The 16,800-nt window shown below is 34.5% G+C and overlaps 1 protein-coding gene across 14 annotated transcripts in view; it reads right to left on the reverse strand.

The window, feature by feature from the left end:
* The window catches only part of RAB28 (RAB28, member RAS oncogene family), a 64,405-nt gene that overhangs the window by 39,404 nt on the left and 8,201 nt on the right, over positions 1–16,800 (reverse strand). For all 14 annotated transcript variants that reach the window (XM_005501326.3, XM_065060556.1, XM_021286149.2 and 11 more), the window contains exons 3-4: positions 11,859–11,947; positions 4,531–4,660 (exon numbers count right to left, since the gene is read on the reverse strand). In XM_005501326.3, the coding sequence (XP_005501383.1) occupies positions 4,531–4,660; positions 11,859–11,947 (219 nt within the window). The remainder of the gene's footprint in view (positions 1–4,530; positions 4,661–11,858; positions 11,948–16,800) is intronic.

Here is a 16,800-nt window from a genome sequence, read left to right on the forward strand (position 1 = left end):
CTAAATAAGCTCCAGATAACCACCGCCCTAAGACCATCTTGGGAGCTATAAATCAAAATGAGTGTAGCTCCCATGCAACCTGGGTTAATTTTTGTTTACAATATATCCACTGAGAATGTTGCTACGACACTTGAGGAGTCTGCTCAGAGATTAGTGCAGAGGAAAATATATAAAGTAGTCAAGGTAGAAAGGAAAGAAACACATCAGTCATGCAAAACACAGTAAAACCTCACAAATTCACACTAACGACTAGAAGATCCATTGTGATTACTGAACTTTGTCAACAGCAAATTTAAGTCAAGATCCTAAGTCCACAAAACATAATTAATTCATTTGATAACTATAGTTCAACTTATCCTGCAGAATATAACAACTCAAAGTATTTGACAGCAACATACGTATAAAAGTTTTAAGTTACTGCATTGAAATTTAAAAGTATTTGTTAATTTAACTATAAGGTTTACTCCCTTAGTTCTGGTGCAAATGAAGTGGTATTAGCAAGACAGAAATAAGCACACTTCAAATATACTTTATATTAAATAAGATTAAAATACAGCACAGTGAGTTACAAGGAACGTTAAATTTAAGATTCAATGCCAACGGTAAATTTTAGGATTATTACAATCTTATGACTTACAATTAATATGAAAAAGAAAAACTTTACATTAAATTTTAAAATTCCTTTTGTTGTTTACCAAACACACAGACAAAAAAAAAAAAAAATCTATGGAAAGACAGAATTAACTGATAATCAGATGTAAGTGAAGGACGCAAGTCTGGGCAAGATCTTGACTCTAATCAGTCTTCTACTCTCTCTGACAAAATGTGTAAGTCAGCAATAGAAAAAGAATGTATGTGAAGGAAGAAAGAATGAAAAATAAACCTAAGCACCCAAGAAGAAGACAGTCACTTTATTTAAAGTACCACCTTCACAAAGAACGACTGCATCTCTGAAGCTCTTGTTCCCCCAATTACTTATAAGGAATTAGTGGGTAATCACAGACTTTCATTTTAGCTAGTCCAGAGGGAAAAAAAAAAAGGAGCGAGGGGGGAAGTAGAGGGAAGAGATGTAGAATTTAGGAGATCTCAATTCATACAACAGTATTTTCAAATAAATTTCTGATGGATGAGAGACTGGAGTTTTGTATGTAGAAATTACCTTTCCAATGTTTCGTGAGTAAATCTTAATCTCTTGTAATCACAACAGGATATTTTAATAAATTGTCACAACTCTGAAGTTAATTATCATGCTTTCAACAGACACACAGTAGTTTACTGTGTTCATCCTTCTTATCTATTGCAATGTACAACAAAAAAGGACAGTCAAAACTAGCACAAATTTATTTAGATCAGCACTGAAAAATTTCTTCAAGTTTGGTGGAATAATGAAGAAATTTCTGCAAACTTAACACATTTAACAGAATGACTACAAATTGATAAAAAAATCCACAGATAAGTCATGCAGTTTTATGAACAATTTAACAGCTAGTACACAATTCTACTCCACATACTGCTATACCTAAATTAATTTGCTTTCAATGACAAAATTACCTAAGGAAATTATTTTCAGCTATTAGGATGCATATGTACAGTTTTCTATATTTCATTGAAAAGAAAAATATTTTGCATTGTTGTCATCTAAGTTTTTTTTTTTTTAAAAAAAACTATAGCTTTATTCTTATTTCTGAAGCACTACAGCAGACATCTCAGGTGTATTTACCCCAAAATGGAAAAACACACATTTCTTCCAGACAGTATTAGCAAGTGAAAACGGTTAAATGAGAGACTAAGCCCAAGCTAAGTATACTTAAAAGAGCAGCACTTAATTTAGGTCAAGGTTTCAAAATAGATGGTTTCAGCTGGGCTTCCATATTCTTCCAAATTCTTATCTAGGTATCTCAATACTAATCTAATGCTTTCCCGTTGCTAGGAATGAAAATAATTGCATTTTTGGCAATTTTTAAAATCTTTTATTAGAAAGAAAGTGTTAGAATAACTCATCTGGGGATATAGATGTTTCCAGTTTTCAAGCAAGCATACCCAGATATTTTCTTAAAAGATGTGCATAGCTCAGAAACAAACGCAAACCTGAGACAGATACTAGAGATTGAAAGTATCTCTCCTATATGACGCATGAGGTCAAATAACTTCATCAATTCATCAAATGGCTTTTCTTGGCTTTAAACCTATTCTTGCTCTTGCATTGTGTCTTATCACTTACAGAGTAAAGAGGTTGAGCCATTCCGAACACAGTGATTCCACCTGATGAACTTGTTAGTACTGGTAGCTTTATCCTTTCATAATTTACCAGAGTTAACAGCATGCTTCTATAAAAACACCTTGTTTTCTATTTATGCAACAACCGGAGCCTGACTACAGTTGCATCTCGCAGGCTATTAAAACATTGGAGTGGAAGCCATCCTAGATATTCTTCTACTACAGAATTCAGAAAAGCAATACACTTCTAAAAGCTTAATTTTTATCATGCTGAAATAAAAACAAAGCAAAAGAATGACCTCTTTAAACAGCATCCCCTACACGCTTGACACGTAAAACAACAACGATCAGCCTTAGGATCACGTGAAAGCAATATTTTGTGTTTTTTCTTTATAGGCAGCTTCTGAAGGAAAACAAGGTAGCAAGCACACTGTTCTTTCAGCTGCTATTTTCATAAAATGAAAGCTCTTTCACTAGTCGGAGTCAGCCTTAATCCGGAAACTCATCTATGAAACCATAATCTATTTGTAGATTCTCCCAAGGAAATACTTGGATTTTTAAGAATTGTAGGCATGTATATGAGAAAAATATATACTTAAGGTATGTAACAGAGACAAAATTCCTTCAAACGGAAACCAGTGCCTGATTTTCTCCATCTATGGTGTCATTCTGGCAAAAGAACATTTTTTATCTTATGTTACAGTGTATCTTACTGTAAATACTTCATAAGATTTGCAGAACTCAAGATAGGAAGTCCAATTTTGGGGCAAAATATAAATCAGTGAAAAATATTTTTCATTTGAATTTCAACAGAATCTGTATTATTGACTCTGGTCAGCTAGAGTACAAAACTGTCTATGTTATAGTTTCAGAACTGCTATTTATGTATTGTAACTCTAAGGGCTTTTCTGTTTTCTTCGCAGAAAATAAGTAGTCTTTCATAATTAATATCATAAAATGTTACAGCAACACAGTAGCAACACTACAGTTTATGGTTTTGAATGAACCATTGTACTGTCTCTACATTGTTTTCAAATACATTTAAACAATACTAAATTGCTGGATGAGGGGTTTTTTTCAGGTTTGTTCATTATATGGACATTGTGACATGGACACAAACTACTTGCAAAGTAAAAAAAAAAAATAAAATAAAATAAAAATCAGATCTGTTTTTTGTTGTTCAAGTTCTTTGAGGATGCTAGAACACTGGGACAGGCTGCCCAGAGAGGCTGTGGAATCTCCTTTCTTGAGACATTCAAAACCCACCTGGACACATTTCTGTGCAACCTGCTCCAGATGAACCTGCTTTAGCAGGTGGGTTGGACTAGATGATTTCCAGAGGTTCCTTTCAACCCCAACCATTTTGTGATTCTGTATTAAATATATTTACATTGTTAAAAAAAATCTGTATCTGCTTCCACTACTTTGTTTCTAGAATTGCTCTATGTTGCTTTTATCATCTTCAATAGAAAAAGGGTAAAGAGACCTCAGATCACAGAATCACAGAATGTTAGGGATTGGAAGGGACCTCAAAAGATCATCTAGTCCAATCCCCCTGCCAGAGCGGGAACACCTAGATGCAGTTACACAGGAATGTAGTAACAAGGATGTTTCTGTAAGATTTCTTAGCTGGAAATAGAGGAATTTGGAATTCACCTAATCAGGAAACTTACTAGGTGATGGCTATTTAAAGTGGCATATTTTGGTGGTCAGAAGAAAACCATTATATCATACTTAAATGATCAAAAAAAAAAAAAAAAACAGGTTAAAAAAATCCCAGAACAACAGGAAATAAGCAACCTCATGCAAAACTTCAGATACCATGCAAGAAAGCTTAATAAGCAACTCATAAATATTATGCCTACCACATAGTGTAGTTATTTTAAATAATATATACTAGTACTTAGTTTAGCAGTCTCTTGACGTACAAAACCATGAGATATACCTGTTATTAGATCCAGGAATGCTTCCCAGTTCTCTGTTCTAGATGCATGCCATGGCTACATCCTGAAGCCCTATCAAATTCAAACATGGGTGAGAGACATCTCTTTACTTCTGTGCGCTGCTCCCCAAGTAAAGTAAGCGCAGGCACAGAGGCTGCAGGCTACGCAAAACATAATGCAGCAAGTCCCTCAATCTAATAGCCCAGAACCAGAGTCCTGAGGTAGACCCAAATAAGTCATCTGTACACAGCAATAACACACTAGACAGTATTTAGTTTCATTTTACTAAAGAAAGATGCCCTGTGACATTTCTTTAATTGAAAGAAACATCCATAGTATTTCAACTAAGATTTAAGTATGAAGAACTTACCTTTATTTCCAACCAAAGCCACAAGTGGCTGTGTTTCTGAATCTTCATTCACCTTTTTCACCACATTATACCAGTCTTCTAAATTTTCAAAGCTCTGCCCATTGGTAATATCATAAACCAGGAGAATACCCTAAATAAAAAGATATATTTAAAATGTTACAGGTTATAAAAATATTTGAACATGGTAAAATTTATTGTAATAGTTTAGACTGATGTAAAATAGAGCATTAACAAATAATGGTGTTGTCTCTTTTGAGGAATAATCGAAAGAATATAAGCTTCTGTAATAAACACTGTTTATTACAGTATTTCTCCTGCATTCCGTGTGTTCCAAATTCAGATGTTAACTGAACTACAAGGGCCAAAAATAATGGCAATTCTGTAAAGAGCACAATTAGTTATATTAGAAATATTCCAAACTGCACATGCTTTATGAAAAACCACAAAAATACTTCACACTAATAGTAAGATAAAAATCACACTGGAGAAGGACTTTTATTTTAGCTAATACTATCTGTAGCTTCACTGTTCCCTTTTTAAAAAAGTCAAAAATAAAAGCAGTTCAATGATAGATTTCAGCACATGGCGTGACTGTTGTCTCTCTGCTCTCCTTTGGGAAGACAGACCAGATTCCTTCCTTCACTGTTGTAGAGGATAAGCAAGAAGTACTGGCAAGCTTTAAACTTTCAAAGCAAAAACTAGAAACGTGGTCAGAAGTCTAAAACAAGGGAGTCCCATGTATTTCAGCAGTTTTAAGCCAGGCTACAAGTAACAAATACTCAGACACTCCTGAGGATTCCTCAGGGCTAGTATCCAATATTATAAAGCACAGTCCATTAACAGCCCAAATGTCCACCTTCTCCCCTCCATAATTCTAAGATTAGCTCTCACAAATCACTCTCCTCTCAATTACTGTCTTCTGTCCCTGCTTTCCACTACACCCTAATAAAGTATCTTGTAAATGAGGAATAAAGTCAGTATTGGCTTCTGTTGCACTTGTTCTCATGGTGTTCGTATCTGGAAAAAAAAAAAATCCTTGAAACTGCACAGTGTTCCTCACATGAAATTTTTACTAATGTTCTAAAAAAAAAAAATACAACACATACAAAACTAACTGACTCAATGACCCACTGTCAATAGGAAAGATTTTTTTCAAGTCAGGTTTTTCAGGCATTTGCCTGGGCCCAGCTTTACTTGATAGCTTCATGGGGAGTGTCTTGGATCATAAAACAGAGTACACACTTATTAACTTAATTTAGCAGATGACAACAAACTGGTAGAGACTGCAAGATTATTTGAGGAGAGTTAAGATTACATGATGAGAAACAACCTAAAAAAAATAGGATGCAATTCAATAAGTAGCATGACAAGTTCAAAGGATGCAATAATCAACTGCACAACAGAAAACATCTGGCTTTGTAGCAAGTTCTATACAATAGGATCAAGGAGTTATAGTACATCACAGTTTAATATGACAAGCTTATTTTGTAGTAAAAAGGCAAATATCACACTGCGATGAAACATTCCAGGTGAAATAATGCATCCAGCTTTGGATACTGAATGTCACAAAAATGGTAGACTGGAAGAGACAAATAACAATATCAGGGGTTTAGAAAACACAACTGACATCAGAAAATTGGAAGAACTAGACAGTTTCAAACACACACAAAACTGACTGCAGGTATGATGATGCTGGTAAAAGTTTCAAGAGAAGATAACAGAGTTCTCCTTTTATATGCTCTTATATCTAGTGGCCAGGTGACATTAAATCATAGTTAGCAGATGACAGTAAATCAGAAGGACCAGCCAACATGCCTGAGGGCACGGCTACCATTCAGAGGTACATATATATGCTCAAGGAATGAGCAAACAGGAACCTTTCAACACTCAACAAGGACAAATGCAACACCCTGCAGCTGGCAAGGAATAAACAATACAGGCCGTGGGGTGGGAGGGGGACACTGACTGGCAGGGGAGCACCTGAAAATGACCTGCAGGTCTTGGTAGCAAGCCAAATATGAGCCAGCAACGCTCCCTGGCAGCAAGGATGGCCAACGTGATCCTGGGTTGTATTAGCAGAAGCACACCCAGTAGATCAAGGGATCTTTTCCCTTCTACTCAGCACTTATTAGATCATACCTAAAGTAATACATCCAGTCTTAGGCCTCTCAAGACATCAATAAACTGAAGTAAGTTCAGCAGAGGGCCACCAAGATGATCAGAGCCTGGAGCACTTCTCTTATGAGGAAAAGCTGAAGGAATCAGAATTCTTCAGCATGGAAAGGAGGTGGCCCTGTGAGGACCTAAAAGTAGCCTTCTCATACCCATGAGGAAGCTATGAAGGAGATAGAGCCAGGTTCTTCACAGCAGCACATAACCAGAGGATGAAGCACAATGTAATTTGAAATGGGAGAAATTCAAACCAGACATAGGGAAAAGCTTTTTCACTAGGAGGAGCATGAAGTAGTGGAATAGGTTGCCCAAAGAGGTTGCTCAGTCTCAATCCTCAGAGATTTACAAGAAGGAACTGGGTAAAGCCTTGAGCAACCTAATACCACCTCAGAGCTGACCCTACTTTGAGCAGGAAGTTTGATTAGAGACCTCCTGAGATCTCTTCCACCTGAACTTTCTTACAATTCTGTGATCAATATATGTAGCAACAAGTTTAACTTACAACAAGAAGATTATAGCAAGGGTATGTACTAGAAAAAATAAAATGTAGACAATAAGAATAGTGAGAGTCTAAAATACATCACTTTAGCAATACCAGAGTCACCAACACTGGAGGATTTTTGAAGGCTGATAAAAAAGAAATAGACATTATACAGGTACAGCTTCGGAGAAGGGCAACAGATTCTACCGAGGTCCTTTCACTTCCTATTTCTCTATGACAGTCTTCTCCTTCAAGGCCATTAACTCCTTGGCAAAATGAGTTCTTGTTTCTCATATTTATATGATTGCTATTAATTTCTGAGGAACAGCTTTCACCAGTTCCTTTAGGCAAATTAAGAATTACAACACCCATCTTTTCCCTTTCTAACTTTCCTCCTTTACTTTACTGATCAGATCTGATATTAAACATCCACTTCCCTCTTCCAACTTTTCTACAATATAGTCTTAATATCTTGCATATCAGTTAACTTCTCCTAACTATTTTTATAACTGCTCAAATGCCTGTGCATGCATTTATTTGTTTTTCATAATATAACTACTCCTACATTTATACAATCCTAAAATTACACTCAGCCCTTTGAAGGCAACCACAAGGCTGCTGTGGCCCTTGTTGAAAATGAGTTTTACGCCCCAAAATAAGGCTTGCTCTAGGAAGGACATGTTATTAAATTCTCAGTCAAAAAAAGAAACATGGACAGGTATTGTAAACATCACAAAAAAAACCAACAGACATAAGGCTGAAAGTTGTAAATAAGAAAAAGCACATGACACACTTCTTTCACCAGCAGTAAAGTTCTCTCACCAGCTTGCAGAAAAGCAGAGCAGACCACCTAAACCATCTTCAGCATCAAAGAGTTTAAATAATTTTAGAAGAAGATGAAGTTAATAGAACCTGGGCATTTAAGGTGGGCCAACTCTGCTTCTAACCAATTCTTTATCAACATGCAACTCTGCTACATGTCCTCTAGCCAACTGCGGCCTACCTACACCTGTGGAAGAAACAGTATTCACAATGGATTTACTGTGAAAGAAATAACTGAACAAAGTTCACAACTAGAGCTCACCTAATTTCCTTTTGCCCCCCTTCTCCATGAACTAAACATTGCCTCTAAAGCATATTCTTCTCTTAACCATTCTTTTTTTTAATCTTGTCAATATTTGCTATACAGGAAACAAAAATGGCAGGTATGACAACTTAAGAGGTGCAAAACAAGCAGCATGGCATGCAGGTCATAAGGAATACTTCTTGGTAAATTTTTGCTACGACAGCACTCTATAAGTAACTTAGTATGATACAGATAATTAATGAAGGATTAGTCATAACTCTATAGCTAAAATTTATTTCACCTTTTTTAATTTAATATAAAAATCCCATCATTGCTTTCCAAAAAATACATCATACTTTCCACAAACTTACCGTATATGGAGTGCAGAAGGAGTAGACAGTGTAAGAGTTGTTATTTCCCCATTATGCGTGAGGAATTAAGGTAGAAAATTAACACTGGCCTTTTCACACAAAAGTAGTGCATTTCCTTGCTATGAAAAAGGTTTTAAAGGTATGGAAGACAACATGCCGAGAACAGCACGTTAATTCTCTAGTCTCCAGGAACACGGAAAATACTCCCTGCTTGCATAATTGCACTCTAGTAAGAGAGACATTTTGCCTACATTAGTGTATATGTGAGTGCTTTTTGTTTTGGAATTATAGAGTATTTTCAAAAATAGGTCACTGGAAACTGAGAATATTGCAGAAATGATTTGCTGGTCTCTGGAGAAGGCAGAGTCTGCAGTAACTTTATTCTATTAACAAGCCAATTATGAGGTAGCATATGCCAGCTCTTAAAGATATTTTAAACTAGATATGTGGGTAGGGGCAGCAATTATAGGTAAGAGATGGGAGAGTTTCTGAAATATTTACCATGCAGAACTTCTATTATGGAAGTGCTGTAATCAGGCAATATATTCACACTAGACAACATTTAAAAGGTGTCAAGTTTACGTCAAGATTTGTCATAACAAAAGAAAGCTACAGAAAACACTAATTAAAACCATACCTTTTCTTCTTCAGGTTTGTCCTCAGCTGCCCTCATCCTATAACTGACTTTAGTATGAAGAACTAAATTAACTTTCAAATTTTCATTGATATACATTAAATACGTTAGAACCAAATTCTAAGATATTTTTTCTAGCCATAGAATATCCATTTTAGCAAAGAGTAACTTCATTATGGTACCTTGCACATCTGCAGAACTGCTATTTTTACAGGTGAAAACAGTTTACAGTCTACATACGCTTAATCACTGCTGTCTTTGCTGACGCTGAGGATATGGTCATTCAAGTGTATGCAATTGAGTTGCCATAATTGAATGAGCTACTTTCTATCAGCTCAGCTGTAGTAACTGACTATACGATTACTCTTAGCGTCTCTCAATTCTGAGATAACTGTGTCAGTTTCAAGCAACACTGACAAAGAGCTGTTTATTAGCACCTTTCATTTCCAAAGACCAAAGAGCTCTTTTTCCTCCCAGCTTGCAGAGTTCTGATCCATCAGTGAAATTCAGCTACTAAGAAGGGATATGGTAACTATACTGTTCTGGATGAGCAATACCAAATTAAAAAAAAAAGGGGGGGGGAGGCAGGGGGAGAAAAAGCAACTGCTTCAAAACAATAAGTGAATTGTAATTTACCAAACTGCAACCACACAAGCAAATTATTATAAATAGGTTCCCATCCTCAAATCTGGCACTCTTATTTTAAAACACAGCATAAAAAAATCAGGGACCTCAGTCAAAAAAATGGCACCTTAACAGTAACTTAATTAAAAGATCTATCCTAGGGAATTGATTCAGCTCTCAGTGGAAGAAAAGGAACCCTCCAGTGGCAAGGTTTGCAGCAATGTATAGACGGATGCTCCACTTACTTCCCCTGGTATCTTGACCAAAGTTCAACTGACACCAAGAGAACTGTAGACTTGCTATTAAGATAACCTTGCCGTAGACTCTCAAAACATCTCCAGCTGCTCTTAGTATTTTATAAGTAGGTCTACAATACATTTGGATTTCTGCACAGAAAACCAAGAATTCAGTCACTTGAGATTTCTGAATCTCACAGTGATCAATCAGATGAAGACTATTCAAGGTTGTGGACATCTGCAAATAATGGTGTTTCATTAATAGATGAAAATAGTTTTATGTCTTTAAAAGGTGCTGTTACAAAGGTAATAGAACAGTGTGTTGCAAGTCAGCTTTGATGATAAGAAGCCTATTACAGACACTGGCAATACATACCAACAATGAGAGAGAGAACAGTTATTAGTTCATTAAAAAAATTACAGTTACAATGAGGGTTGTGGAAGGATTAAAGTGGAAGAGATTAAATGTAGGGGTTTTTGTTACTGTGCTCAAAATTACTAAAAATCAAATTTTTGTAACTTTAAGCTTACGGATGCCAACTTTTTCACTACTTTGAGGCACTGGTATTAACTTTTTGATCTGCTATCGATGATAAGAAGCTCCTAAATTTACCACCAAATTCAATAAAGAAAAAGTTAATAGCCTTTTATTTCCTTTATCGAGTTTACTTGGGCATATGGCAACAATGTGTGATTTATCAAATTCCCTCTGTCATAGAAGCCACTTTCTCCTGTTGCTTGGTAGATCCTTAACAGGGCAGCAAAATGTTTTTTATTAAAAAATAAGAAAATGCTATGAAACGGAGGCAACAGCTAAAAACAGCCATTTTTTGAAAGTGACAAAATGTTAAATTGTCAAGTTTGTCTTTATCCCATTAACAAATAAATCCTAATCTCCTTAATTAGCCATTCCTGCGCTGTATTTATTAGTACAAAGTTTCTGTCCAATCGAAGTTTTAGGATTCCATACTCCTATTGCTTAAAGTACTGGGGGAAAAAAACAGTTGTGTTTGTTTTCAGATAAATACGACATTATATCATAAAATATGTTATGCTTATTGTTCTCATTACAAACTTCAAATTGAAGAACAGACTACATTTTAGGATCACCCACGTTAGTAAGTTTGGCATATAGTAAGTACATCCTCCTAAATCATCTAATAACTCAAGATACTGTTATAATATTTAGCTCTTACATAATCCTACAATTCACTTGAAGTTGCTTAGTTAACCACAAGATAAAATTAATTGGATAGGAGTTCTGCAAAAATATCTAGCTACCTTGTTCCCTCCTTTTGTTTGCCCTTTTATAACCCCAGTTGTACGTATGAGTTTAATGGTGTAGGATTGCTCTTAATTTCCTCCTTCTACTTTGTCCCCCCAGGAGGCATCTGTTCTAAAAGCAGCCACTATATCTACCATGTGGATATCCAAATGGCCTTTACTATTTACTATGATTGCTTTTTTTAACTCAAGACAAAGCATGGAAACATACATCTGTTCTTGAGCGTTATTCAGATCCACAAATGCACATTCTTGCTTTGCTTTTCAAGTTAGCTCTAAAAAATTAACTACATACCAAAATTAGATTTGTGTATTAATATCAGTGAAGTTTAGGTTAAGCAGAGATTCAACACTTGAGATTTCAAAACAACAACCTGGAAATTATTTATACTTTTAAGAACAAAATTTCAATTAATTTTATATCATTACTATGATACAATTGTAATAATTTATACTGTACCTGAGCTCCATAAATATATTTATCCAGCATTTTGCCTCCTATTGTTTGTCCCCCTACATCCCACACTTGAAGAGTAACATTCAAATTTCCTGAAAAGAAAATCATACAGAAATTGTATAACCTGAACAATTTAAATAAAAAATAAAAACAAAAGATGTATTATCACAGCAGGTGATAATATCAACAGCAGTAGCATTTTACAAGTGTACAATAAATAGTAACTAAATTTCAACACAAAGATGAGTATGGAAAAAAAGCAACTTGTGTCCAGCTAAGTCATTTAGATGCATTAAAACTATAGCTAGACACTAACATATTTAATATTAACAGAAAAGAACTGGAACTGCATAAAGTATAACATTCCTGACCTAGGAATTATATAACATATTTCACTGAAGAAACATGTAAAACTTTACAGAGAAAGTTCTATAGTACAGTACTTGAAATTGAAAGGTAATACAATTAATGCCAACTTAATCAGATTATTTCACACTCTGTGTCCCTTCCCAATCCCTTCCCTTCAAATTTTCTTTACAAATATAGGAGAAAATCTGCATAGTAATTGCATTTTGGTAGTGATGCTCTTAGTATTACACAGCTAAAGAATTATATAGTTGACAGATTTTAAAATGGAAATACTTACACACATCTAAGTTAAGGATGCAAACTATGATTATTTCCTCTACCCTACACCCCAAAGCAGGCAACTAAATTGGACATGATTTACATAATTTCATCTTTGAAGAATCTACATCAAGAACAGATCTTTCTTTCTACTCTAAATAATCTTTAAGCTATGTTGAAGCTCTGAACAGGTTTTCAAAGTAACCAAAAAATCAGTGTAAATACAGAATATTTAATATCCTACAAGTCATACATATTCTGCAAGCTAACAACTCAAACTCACAGACTAAACGTACACACAGCAATCTATGTCACCACATGCATACAAACATATTAAAGTATAATTTGGCTCATTTTGCACAGTAGGCAATGTTTATAAAACTGCACAGATTACCTGGAAGCACCAAGCTCTAGTATAGTAAGGCCTGATAAAGATTTTTCTAATCTACATAAAACTCAAATGACTTAGATATTAATAACAATTCTACATACTTACAAATAATAATAACTGCCTATTAATTTCCTGACAACAATTGAGACTTGAGTGAAAAAGAACACGTTATTTTGGGCTGCTAAAAAAGACATACTCTTAATTAAACTAGTTTATGTTATTAACAACTGAACTTTACACAATGTCATTTATTTAGTTTGCAACTAACACACTCATTAGTTATGCAAACAAGTATGCTCCATGGAAATATATCCCAGCACTTGGTGAATATAACCAGCAAATTAGAGCCACATAGCAAATTAGAGCTACTTGTGGTATTAAACATGTCATATTATATTTTTATGATGCATCTTGCTTTAATCTGGTTAAACACACAGATTTCCTAAACTGCTGCTTTGGTCTCCAACAGATAGAGATGAATGCGAGACAATCTATTCAAAGTACTTTTAAGCTACACTGAAATTCATCTAAGATAAAGAACTTCTACATGGAGCTTAGTAAACATATAAACACTCAAGTTCAATAAAGGTAACCTCTCACCGACTAAAAAGTTTGTTTGTTTTGACAGTGCATATATTATATATTAATTCATTAATTATTTTTAAAGCTTAGAACATATGTGACTGCTAACAATGCAGGAAAGTCTTCCACAAAGCATCTGGCAGGGATAAACGGGAGAATCCCCAGTCTGAGATGACTACGCATCCTCAGTGCGTAAACAAACTAAACCAAAAGCCCACCATGCCGCAGTATTCTACCCCTAACCTAGCTGTGTGTATTCTACTGGAAATTTACCATGCCATTCATGCCAGCTGTTTGGAAAAAAAGCTTTATAAATATTATCACTTTCAAACTCAACAATTTTCAGATGTCAAATTTTGAGTTCAAATGCTTCAAAAAGTTTCTAACTTCATTTTTCTTCCTAAGAGTAGCAATCATGCACACCATACTGGGCTTAGCATCTGGATAACAGTATGAAATTATCTGAGAAACTTTAATGCAGGAAGTGAAATTAAATTATCTAACAGTGACTCTTTAACTTAAAAATCTACAATAATGAATTATTTACTTCATTTCACTAACAACAGAAAAAGAAACTGGGGGGAAAAAAAAAGTTGGAATGTTCATTTAAGGTGAAGAGGTTCTTAATTAAGACCCTGCTAACTACTGAAATTGATGTTTATCATCTCCAGTGTAAAATGTTTCATCTTCCCTTTTTTTTTTTTCCAATTAGGTCATGTAATATTTGCTTTGTACTCAGATCAATTTTGGGGGAGAAAGAAAGATGTTAGAATTATTCTAATAGAAGGAAAAAATCCAGACAATTTGCCTAGCAAATATTTAATTAACGACTATGACAGTAGCATATGAAATTTTCTACAAAGAGTTTGAAATCTTCTATTTTTTCATAGATTTAAGAGGAACATACAAACCAGGGAATGACAATAGAAGAAAAACAAACCAAGCATAAGAAGACAGTGCTTAGAAACAAGGGTAATGTATCAATAAAAATAAATTAAGAATCCCATATAAATAGTATGTAATACACTGATAAGGAACAAGAAAACACTAGCACTTCTTTACTCTGTACAAAATGCACACAAGTACTAAGTTAAAACATCTGAGGCAACAGAGTGCAGGTATCTAGATTGCTTCTGGCATGAAATGAAGCCACTGGGCTGATTCAGCAGTGATCCTGCGAAGTAAACTTGCTGCATTGCTTAACCTTACTTAAAATGCTGCACAGTCAAGATAGAACTAAAAACATGAGTCTGCCCACTTTTTGCAGTGATGACTTTAAAAAAACATCCTTTTAACAGAAGAATACTGTTTACTGGATGGCACCTACAACCTTCCTAAAAGTATCTGACTATAGCTCTTAAAAATCTCTATCAGCAGACCCTCTGACTAACAGATACACTATTTAAGCACTAAAATCTACACCATGGTTGCATCCAGACTATACAAGATACTGTCAATAAATACAATGAAATGGATTTGCATTTAAAAAAAATATTTTGAACAATCTGCATGAAAATAAATTGTCAAGAGCTGAACACTAGAAGTCACATTGTTCAAAATTCATGAAGGGATTTACTGTTTGTATTAAATCATATTGTTTTATCACGTAAAATCATTTCTTTTTTTACTGCAAAACTGCATCAGCTACTAAAACAACTGGTGACAAATACCACTTTCATTTTTAAAAAGAAAAAAACAAAACAAAACAGAAAAACAGTACTTTATTTTACAAGCTAAAAAGCATTTATAATGTGGCCTAATATAAACATCTTTGCAATTCTAGAAATCAGTAATTTTAATTTCTGAAATCTTTGCTTACACTTAAGGAAAAATATTTAAAAAAATCAACTACTGAACCAGTTATTCATTTATTCTCCTAATAAGCAAGAGAAATTGAGGCTTTTTTCTGCTGATACACAAATTATAATTTCTGTGGAGCAGTATGAATTGACCTTTCAAGTAAACTTAGCAGCTCTGCAAAAGCAGAACTAATCAAGAAATTTAAAAAATCCGCTTGCATAAGTAATGCTTCCCATGCCAGTATTTAGAAATTTTATCTCCCTCCCCTCTCACTCGCCCCAACAAGTTCATCTTACCTACAAAGCACAGAAATCCAGATATACCTAAACACATATATTGGCACAGGCAAAAACTGATTGACAACCTACAGAAAAATGCTTCTTCCTGACTACGAATACATTCCCTTTTGTTAATGATAAATGAGGAAAACAGATGTACAGACTGTTGCTTTGGTGTTATTTTCATCTACATTCTGATTTTATTACAAAATAAACCAGAAGAAATTAAAACATGAATGCATCAATAGTTGATAATTTTCCAAACCTTCTACTCAACAAGAGTATTTAGAATCCCAGTAATGTACTAATAGCTTCTGTATGCTTAACAGCTGGAAAAAAACTTGCAAAATACAAGTTCTCAGCATGCACACTACATGATTTGTGTACACATTCCACTTGCAAGTACTGCTATTAAGTATTATGCACACTGGTATTTTTAGAGGCTTGAGCAGGACAATAAAAAAAATTATGCTGTTGATTTTATGGAGAAATAAGCACTGAAATTTGGTACTTTATCACTCACCAGATACTAAAAAAGCACAGCAAAAGGGCCAAACCAAAATAGTGAATGCAGGAATAGTCTGAAAAGATTATTCATAATCAAGAAATTATTAGCAATGTAATTTTACCAAAATAAGTTCAAGAGCTGTATGTATTTTCTTACACATTGAGGTTATAGCTAAAATGCTTCATTTCTGGGTTTGCTTCCCTCCCTGCCCTCCACAAGGGAAAAAGACAGAACTACACGACTTGCATCAACTTTTATCAAATCTCACTACAAGCTTTAATAATTACATATACTTTCCTTAACTTCTCCTAATTTCTGAAGCCAGAAGAAAACACATTTAATGAAATACTTTCATACTTAGAAATTGAGCAACCACAATCCAATGAAAAGACTTATTTCAAACCCTCAATTGTTCAGAGACAAACTTCTACCCACAACTATTCTATTTTAATTATTTCTTTGCATTTTCCATGCAGTGTGCTGCAACTGCCATCTAAATAGTTTCTTTGCCATCATGAAGGGAAACATCTTGAATGCTCAACCTGTATTTTTATGAGTGCCAAGGGACCCTAAATTTTAGTGGTCTATTAAATGCCAGCAATTTCATGCTGCCTTGCATAAAACAGCATTCACATATTAGAGCACTGCGATTCCATAGCTGCATTATGCTTCTCTCACACAACTCAAATACAAGTTGTGTATTTCATTTAAAAAAAAAAAATTCTTTCAGGACACATACTGTTTCAATGAATGTATTTA

This window comes from Columba livia, chromosome 4 (assembly GCF_036013475.1).
Source record: "Columba livia isolate bColLiv1 breed racing homer chromosome 4, bColLiv1.pat.W.v2, whole genome shotgun sequence".
NCBI lineage: Eukaryota > Metazoa > Chordata > Aves > Columbiformes > Columbidae > Columba > Columba livia.